This window comes from Elgaria multicarinata, chromosome 11 (genome assembly GCF_023053635.1).
Source record: "Elgaria multicarinata webbii isolate HBS135686 ecotype San Diego chromosome 11, rElgMul1.1.pri, whole genome shotgun sequence".
Taxonomy (NCBI): Eukaryota; Metazoa; Chordata; class Lepidosauria; order Squamata; family Anguidae; genus Elgaria; species Elgaria multicarinata.
In genome coordinates, this window is record NC_086181.1 from 21,719,653 (window position 1) to 21,728,645 (window position 8,993).

Genomic DNA, 8,993 nt, shown 5'->3' on the forward strand with positions numbered 1-8,993 from the left:
GAAGAACACTATTGGCCATGTTGGCTCAGAGTGACAGGACTTGCAGCCCAATGCTGTGATGTTTCATCTGTTCCTCATGAATTAAAAATAAAATAAGCACTGAGTTGCAACATCTTTGCCACTCTTTATCCAACTGCAAACTTCTAAAAGCATAGGCAAACTGTAATTATCCCCTTTGTGATTTTATTCCCTATCCACTATGGAGACAACATTATTCCACATAGTCTGATAAAGCTTGAGTGCAGCAGTTGGAGGAGAGAGCAAAGTTCTGCCATAACACCTAGAATATCTCTGGAGAAGTCTCCTAGTGTATATTTGTTTAATTAGAAATCAGCTATCATTAAGTTCACACACATCTGAGGGCATACTTCCTCTACCATTGCTGACTATATTAAGTAGTTTTAGGCAGATTGTTCAGTGCACCAAAGAAGTGTAAGGTGCTTTAAAAGCTTATTTTAGGTGCCACAGAATATCTGGAATACCTATTGATTTATGTGTAGGGAATAGCTGACCAAACCCAATCCCTCTCAAACCCATTTTAAAAAATCACCTCCTCTGGAGGGACTGATAATTGACTTTATTCTCTCTGCATCTATAAGATTGTGAGGGATCAGGAAGACAATGCTCTCTTTTTGTAACCTCTGATTTTGACCCACTTCTGGAAGAAAGATGAGTCTCTCAGCTGAAAATCAAGAAAGGAAACCAAGAATATTTGGAGTCCCTGCTGTTGAGAAATCGGCCAAAACTTCCCAGCATTTACTACTTGGTATGTTGACTGATATATTGAAGAGAAAGATAATTTACAGGATGCATGGATTTGCATTCTCTATTTTCATTAAGCTTCCTTTCCAAAGAGAGGAGGGGGGATTGCCGTACCCTTTCGTAAAACACCCATCTAATACCAGTCCCAGCAAGATGTGAGATCCATTATTTGCAAGGACCCAGTGAATGAGAAGGCTTAGAGAGTTGTTATCTTTACTGCTAACATATGCTCATGGGCTGCTATCTGACTGCCACAGATACACAGTGACAGCAGGAACCTTTAGTATGTGTGCCTGCATTTTAGTTTATTTTGCATGTCAGATTTTAACTCATGCCAAGCTTCTGTTTATACACCTGTACATGCCACACCTCTTTGTGCCACAACATTTATATTACATTAGCTTAATCAAAAAGTATTTTGGGATGCAGAAAATCAGAAGATGGTATAGAAAACATAACTCATCATATTTATTTTAAATGCTTTACTTATTTAAAAAATATGTTTGGACCACATTTAAGGATACAACCCAGCCAAAGCAGCACAAGTATTAATATCCCAAAACAATGATACTACAAGCAAGATAAATGCAATTTACACAGGGGGGAAAAAACTTTTCCAGACAATGCTAAAATAATTGCAGTTTAAAAACCCATCAACATAACACAGAATTCAAGAGAAAGCTTGATAAAATTGTAGTTCTCCAGAGATTTCTTGAAGGCCTGCAATATGCTACACAACAATTCATTCCAGAGCATGGAGCCACTGTGGAAAGCCACCCCCCCCCCCAATACCTACCAGCCCCACTGCCATGAAGTGACAGGGCATCCATTGCTGAACCAAAAGCATGGACAGGATGATGTGGGCAAAGGAGGTCCTTTAAGTAACTTAGATGCAAACAGTTAAAGCTTTAAAGACAAAAAGAAACACTTCAAATTGGGCTTGGGAATGCATTGGCAACCAGTGCAGCTGTTCCAGTATAGGTGTCAAATAAGGTGAAGACCTGGCAGCTTCGGAGACCTGAGAATCCTCATTATGTGGAAACTGAAATTGTTAAATCATTTTCAAAGGCAGCTGCATGTAGACAGTAGTCTACACTGGATGTTACTAGTGCCTGAATAATTGGGGTAAGCTCAGACCTCCCCAGATACAATTGCAGGTGGCATACCAGCCTAAGCTGGTAAAAAACAAATAAACCAATTCTGGCCACCATTGCCATCTCAAGTTCTACAATTGGCACCAAACCTGGGATAACTCCCAAGGTAATATGATAGGTGTTGTGATATTCAGTTCCCTACAGTCTCAGCTAAGATGATCTGAACATTCTGGAGAAAAGATGAAAGCATCTTGTGAAGAAGCAGTAACAAATGCCAATCACCTGTAGTGGTAGTTAATGCTCACAATTATCACCAATGGTCAGGATGCCCAGAAGTGAAATTAAATCAAACCTCAAGGCAAATGCCAGAATTACTCTATGACTGAAGATATAACATTACTTTACAAACTCTCTATCATAGCTTTATTCTGTCTTTTGCAGGCATATTGTGAAGGTTCAAAATGGATCAGGATAACCAGACCTCAAAAGTGACAGAATTTGTTCTGTTGGGTCTCTCCCAACATCCCAACTTGAATTTAACTCTCTTCCTGTTTTTTCTCACTATCTATACCACAACCTGGCTTGGAAACCTCACCATCATCACCACAGTGGTCTCCATGCCACAGCTTCACACACCCATGTATTTCTTCTTGGCTAATCTAGCTGTCATAGACATCAGTGATTCCACAGTCACTTCACTCAGGATGTTGAGAAGTCTTCTCTCAAACTCAAATATTATCTCCTACAACTGGTGCATTACCCAAATTTTCTTTTTCCATTTCACTGCTTCTTCTGTGGATTTTCTCCTAGTAGTGATGGCTGTTGATCGGTACATAGCTATCTATAAACCACTGCAGTACTTACTTATTATGAACCAAAGGGTTTGTATATGTTTGGTAGCAGGAGCATGGCTAGGTGGATTTGTACACTCCATTATCCAGATTGGAGTTCTTATTCAACTGCCTTTCTGTGGTCCCAATATATTGAACAATTTTTTCTGTGACATACCCCAAGTCATTAAATTGGCTTGTGCAGACACATACATCACAGAGGTGCTGATGGTTTGTAACAGTGGACTAATTGTTGCGGTAATGTTCTTCGTCTTACTTGTATCTTATACTATTATTTTGGTCAAGATTAGAACCTATGTCATAGAAGGAAAACACAAAGCACTTTCAACATGCGCTGCACAGATAGTGGTGCTGACATTAAACTTTGGACCAGCAATATTCATCTATGACCGGCCTTTTAAGACCTTTCCAGGAGACAAAATCGTTTCCATGATGTACACTCTCATCACTCCAATGTTGAACCCTATGATCTTTACTCTGAGAAATACAGAAATGAAAAATGCTATTAGGAAACTAAGAAGAAAAATTCTGCATTCAAAAAGTAGTATCTTCATTTGAGAGAGACCAATGCGCTTTTCAGCAAAATCACCTATGTGTTCACAGAACATGTGATCAAAGTCTGGGACTACGCTGGCAGTTCATTGCTCTGACTGTGATGCTGGCAACATTGTGTTGAGATTAATACATGAAAGAGGCCCCTATGTGCACTCACTATGCACATGAAAGGCTTCCACATATGACTGGGAGCTTCATCAGACAGGGGTGGTGGTATCACATTCCCCTCCCATCGCTTTGCCTTGTGCTAATGTCCCACAATAGAGATGAGCAGTTTCCTCTTTCTTCAAATGCTTGAAAAAAGAAGTTAACAAAGACCATGTGGTCCATTCAGCGGGCATTTTTATCATGCTGGTTTTCCTGCACACAGCAGGAAATGGCAGCACCTTTTCCTGTAAGAGAAAAAAATGGATTTTCCAGGATCTTTTTTAAAAAATGGGAAAAACCGGCACCGCCAGTGGCTTGGGCGGGAAGCCGGCAGTTGCAGGTGGGGAAGGAGTGAAAGGATGTTCCTCTGGCTGACGTTAGGTGTGGGCGGGGCTGAGCCTATAAAGACAGCCTGCCCCCAGGCTCCAGCCTCTTCTTGCTTTGGTTGCTGACCCACCCGCCTGCCCTCTTCTAGTATGGGATTAGCCAGTCACCATTTTTTTGGAAAAGGGGCTAAGTAGGATTTTTTTTCCACTGGTTTTTGCCTACTTCATACTGGGATTTTTATGCGGAAAGGTGTTTAATTAGGTTAATTGGTAGGATAGTGCCAAGGATGTGCAAGAATTGGCTATTTTAGCTAGGGACGGTGAGCACCTTTCAAGTGGTTGGCATAGCCAGAGGACCTGCTCCTAGGGAGCTGCGTGGCTCCAGGGTCAGGATATGGCATGCCTTTGGAGACCCTCCTGCTTCATCTACTTGCTGTCGTTATGGCAGCGAGCAGGGGTGGAATAGGGCGGTCTCCCCACACGTAAAGTGTCGCATGAGGAAGAGGCCGGGTTATCCGACCCCTTCCTTTTGAGGGTGGCTCGCCCTTATCCACAGGCAAGCAGCCTGAGTTTAGAATATGAATTCCCACACTTTCACATGCAGATCCAGGGAGGGATGATATTTGTGAACCGCCCAGAGAGCTTCGGCTATTGGGCGGTATAAAAATGTAATAAATAAATAAATAAATAAATAAATACTACCCAAATTGTTAAATAAAGCGGCCCTAGTTTAAACCCAAGCTTTGTGTCTGTGACTTATTTCACGCTTCCTCCTCTGCACGCAAAGGAGCAGAAGGAGTGGAAAGCATGTGGAAGGCAGACAGTGTTGTGAAAAGGACCCATGAAATTCCATGACTGCCAAGTAACAAACGTGCTATAAAATGCTCATTTGATGATGCTCTGAGAATCATGCATTATTGGAGTTCATGATTGCATGATAGACCCCTACATGTCTTCAACTATTCTTTTGGGGGACATGGTTATGCCACTGGAACCATGTTACAGCTGAAACCAGCATTGTTTTAGCTTGACCTCTAGTGGCCTGATGTAATGTGTGAATGCAAGAGGCTTGCAATATATACACTTCAGATGAATAGAGTATTTTCTATTGGCTCTGCCCTCATGCTTGGCCAGTATATGGGCTAGGCATCTGTTAATGCACCTTGCTGCCCAATTATCTAGCTCTTTAATGATCTCCCTTGTGTTTTGATTCCATAGTTTCTTTGACAACATTCTTCACATTATGGCACAGCTCACTGATAAATTCAAAACATCCTTATTCTTTGTGGACACATGAATAGAGGTACTCCTGGTGCCACACCAGAGCTCCCTTTGGATATGTATCCACCACCACCACCATCTTTTATTGTTAGGAAACAATCAGCAATCTCCCCAACCAGGCGATTGCAGTGTTATATTGTACACTCTAGCAACCTGAATGCATCTTCTTCTAGAAGGGAGAACACAATGGTTGTGACTTGATTCTTTTTTTCAGTTTTTCAGTATCAAGATTTCTGTAATGTACATCTCTACATGTCCCTGACAATGTTAAAGGTAGTGTTGAATTACATTTAATGCATAAGTGGTGGTTTAAGTGAAATTTTGTCTGTAATGAATTACATTCTTTGTCTGAACATATAATAAGTAGAAAGGTCTGTGCTTCTCTTAGATGATAGGAATTCAGCCTGGATTGGGTTGGTCTGCTATAGTATATACAAGCTGCTATGATATAAACACTGTGCATTTTCTACTATTGATTGTTTATTAGCTATATTTGATGATGAAGTAACAAGGGACCATGAAAAGAAATGTTTACAATATATTATATATACATACATACAGTATAACAGTTACATCAGAGTATGTGTGTAATCCAAAATGAATTCATGCAACAATATATACATAGCTCCTTTACATTTAATGAGACCATAAGTTTTCTTTTAATGAACTGTGAAGAAAACATATATACTGAATATGGGTGCCTGCTCATGTGGGTGCTCAAAATGAATAAATAATAGTAGAAGAACAGCACTATTAGCAGATGACAGACATGCTTACTTTTGAATTGTGTAAAATAAGGAATCATTTTGTTGTCATTTATGCTATCCAGCCAAAGTTACATAAAACTTGGGGTGAATTAAGTTGGACTGACTACCCAACTGTGTCTGCATTATGCCCAGTTTCGCCTACACAATATATTAAAATTTCATTAATAAGTAGATAGTAATATGCAATATTTTCTAGCTGGAATATGTGTTGAGTTAGAGATACATTAGTGGTAAAGTTTATAATGTCCCTTAGCAATTCCTCTTGTGAGGGGAAAGGGAAACACCACTTCCAACTTGTGTATTTTTCAACTGGAAACTGAAATGGAAACAAACAGTACAGCAGTGTCAGGATTTATCCTCATGGGTCTCTCTCAGAATCCCAGAGTACAGACCCTTCTCTTCTTCCTTTTCCTCACCATCTACAGCACAACCTGGCTTGGAAATCTCACCATCATAATCACTGTGATAACTACACCTAACCTCCACACACCCATGTACTTTCTGCTAGCTAACTTGGCAGTCATAGACATCAGTGAATCATCTGTCACATCACTCAAAATGCTGTGGGACCTCTTCTCCCATACTCATACCATCTCCTACAAGTGGTGTATCACACAAATCTTTTTCTTCCATTTAACAGGGGGTGCAGTGGTTTTCTTACTTGTTGCCATGGCTGTTGACAGATTCCTAGCTATCTACAAGCCACTGCAGTACTTAATTATCATGAACCAAGGGGTTTGCATAGGTTTGGTGGCAGGAGCATGGCTGGGTGGCTTTGCTCACTCCATTGTCCAGATTGGAATTCTTATTCAACTGCCTTTCTGTGAATCCAACATTCTGGATAATTTCTTCTGTGACATCCCTCAGATCATCAAACTTGCATGTACTGACACCTACATCCCAGAGCTGCTGATGGTTTGTAACAGTGGACTAATCCTGACAGTCATCTTCTTTTCCTTACTTGTGTCATACACTATCATCTTGATGAAGATAAGAACACATGTCACAGAAGGGAAACACAAAGCTCTTTCCACCTGTACTGCACAGATCCTGGTCATGAGCTTAAATTTTGTTCCAGGGATGTTTGTTTATGACCGGCCTTTCAAGGTATTTCCAGGAGATAAGATTGCCTCAGTCCTCTACTCTCTTCTGACACCAATGCTGAACTCGATGATTTTCACTTTGCGTAACGCCGAGATGAAAAAGAGAATTAGAAATCTCATGAGAAAACTTTGGCTTTCCAAAATGTTGGGGCCATCATAGTACATTCATTACAAAGTGCCATCAAGGAAACTTCCAGTAGCTACACTTTTGTGTCTTTACTATTAGCAGGGATCTGTCCTCCTGTATGTTTCAGTTAAGAGCACTTACATTGGCCATGGGAGTTGTTTCCTTATGACTGGAGCTCCTCATGCCTCATGGGCTCCCAATCTGGTGGACCCTGTACTTTGGAGGTCCTTTGGTGATGTGGTGGGATGCTACTGGAAGGGGGAGATTGAGTGTGGGTACAAAGGGCAGCATATTTCTTCCAGAGGCTAGACTAGACATTTCTGAGATCAAGCCTTGCATATAGCAGGGTATCTTTTCCCCCTACCTTAATACTGAGTTGACTGCAAAACCAATGTTGTTCCTTTTCAGGTAAACCTCATATTCATGGGATAATAACTGTAGCACAGCCCTGCATACTGATAGGTTGGTCTAAATGTGTTTAAAGGGGCTTAGCCCTGAGTAAGTGTGTAGAGGATTGCAGCCTGATGGCATGTCTACCCCTGCCAGATATCCTAGGGCATCCATATGACACACAGGGGATCCCGGGAACAACCTGAGATGACCGGGGACTTTTCCTGGGATATCTGGGACTGCATATTTCCTGATATTTCCACAGTCTCGGGACCATACTGAGGAGCATGGGTGGTGTGGCCACCACTCCAGGGTTATCCCTTCTTCCCTGTGAGTAGTGGGGCTCTGGAAATGGGTACGGAGCTGCACAGGGGCAGTCTGTGCCCATTGGGGTGGGGATGGGAAGCAGTTTCAATGTGTGTTTTTAAAACTTACTTTGTGGTGGAGCACAATTGCACTCCTGTCCTCTGTTCCATGAAAAAAAAAGGTGCCTGCAACATCCCTCCTTACTTCTGGGATGTCATGCTGCTGCTTGGATGCTGGGGGAGGAAAGTCTTGGATCCTCCCCTCCAAGTCCCAGAAAGTCGGAAGGTAAAGACATGCCTATAGAATAGCCTGTAGAAATATGCAGAGGAAGCCCAGGAAGGTGACCCCCTAATTTAAACTGGAATACCTATATCTGTGTTTCCCAAAAGCTGTTATAATATATCAGTCACAAACCATGCATATCAATCTACCTTTTCCCTAAATGTAAAGGAAAGATATATCAGTCAGCCAAATGTTACATTTCAATCACAATGGCATGCTATATGCTCTGAAGAATATATCTATACCTATTGTAATTGAGTATTTAATTAAGAGAGCTGAATGATTCAGCGCCTATTCCCAATCATTTGGTTAAAATTTTAAACATGGCAAAAAAGGGAAAGCCAAGTGGATTTCATTCAATGGAACTACTATAAATATTAAAGTGATGAAAGATGTACACTGGGGAAATACATTTGTTGGAGATCCAGAATGATCTGCATTCCTGTTTGTTTGTTTTTTGTAAAGATATCAATTTTGTTATATCTCCCTGGAGTTTCTTTTGCTTGTCAAATGAGGTGTGCTATCAATAGAAATCCATATATTCTGAAATCCAGTGTTATTATGTTTCTGGAGTCCTTTGAGAAACATGCATGGTGTTTTGTGTGTGTCTGTGTGTTTTGCACTCCCCAGAATGTTACTTTCTCAGCCATTCCTGTATGAGTCCACACATGCCTCTCCACAAGTGTGAAAAGACACCTGAGGCACAACTACTACCTGACACACCTTTTGGAATTTTAAAGTCTTACGCAAGAGCAGGCCTATCCAGGGGAACTTTACGATGTTTTTAGATATTTTTTTTAGGATGTTTTAACAATGTATATTTTGTTTTTAATTCAGTTTTATGTATTTTATATTTACTGTTGTTCCCCGCCTTATCAAAATGGAGAGGCGGGTAAGAAATAAATTTTATTGTTATTATTATTATTGATATTATAATTAGGAAATTTGGTGCACACATAGTGCTAGGGATGGGTAAAACTGCCATTTCCCCTTTCTGCCACT

At 40.8% G+C, this 8,993-nt stretch overlaps 2 protein-coding genes across 2 annotated transcripts; both read left to right on the top strand.

Moving 5' to 3' along the window:
- Positions 1 to 2,317: 2,317 nt before the first annotated feature.
- On the top strand, positions 2,318 to 3,265 carry LOC134405394 (olfactory receptor 4D5-like). Its single transcript, XM_063136640.1, has one exon. The coding sequence runs from the start codon at positions 2,318 to 2,320 to the stop codon at positions 3,263 to 3,265; it is 948 nt and encodes a 315-aa protein (XP_062992710.1).
- A 2,833-nt stretch (positions 3,266 to 6,098) lies between these two features.
- Positions 6,099 to 7,046, top strand: LOC134405395 (olfactory receptor 4D2-like). Its single transcript, XM_063136641.1, has one exon. The coding sequence runs from the start codon at positions 6,105 to 6,107 to the stop codon at positions 7,044 to 7,046; it is 942 nt and encodes a 313-aa protein (XP_062992711.1). The 5' UTR covers positions 6,099 to 6,104.
- The last annotated feature ends 1,947 nt before the right edge of the window (positions 7,047 to 8,993 follow it).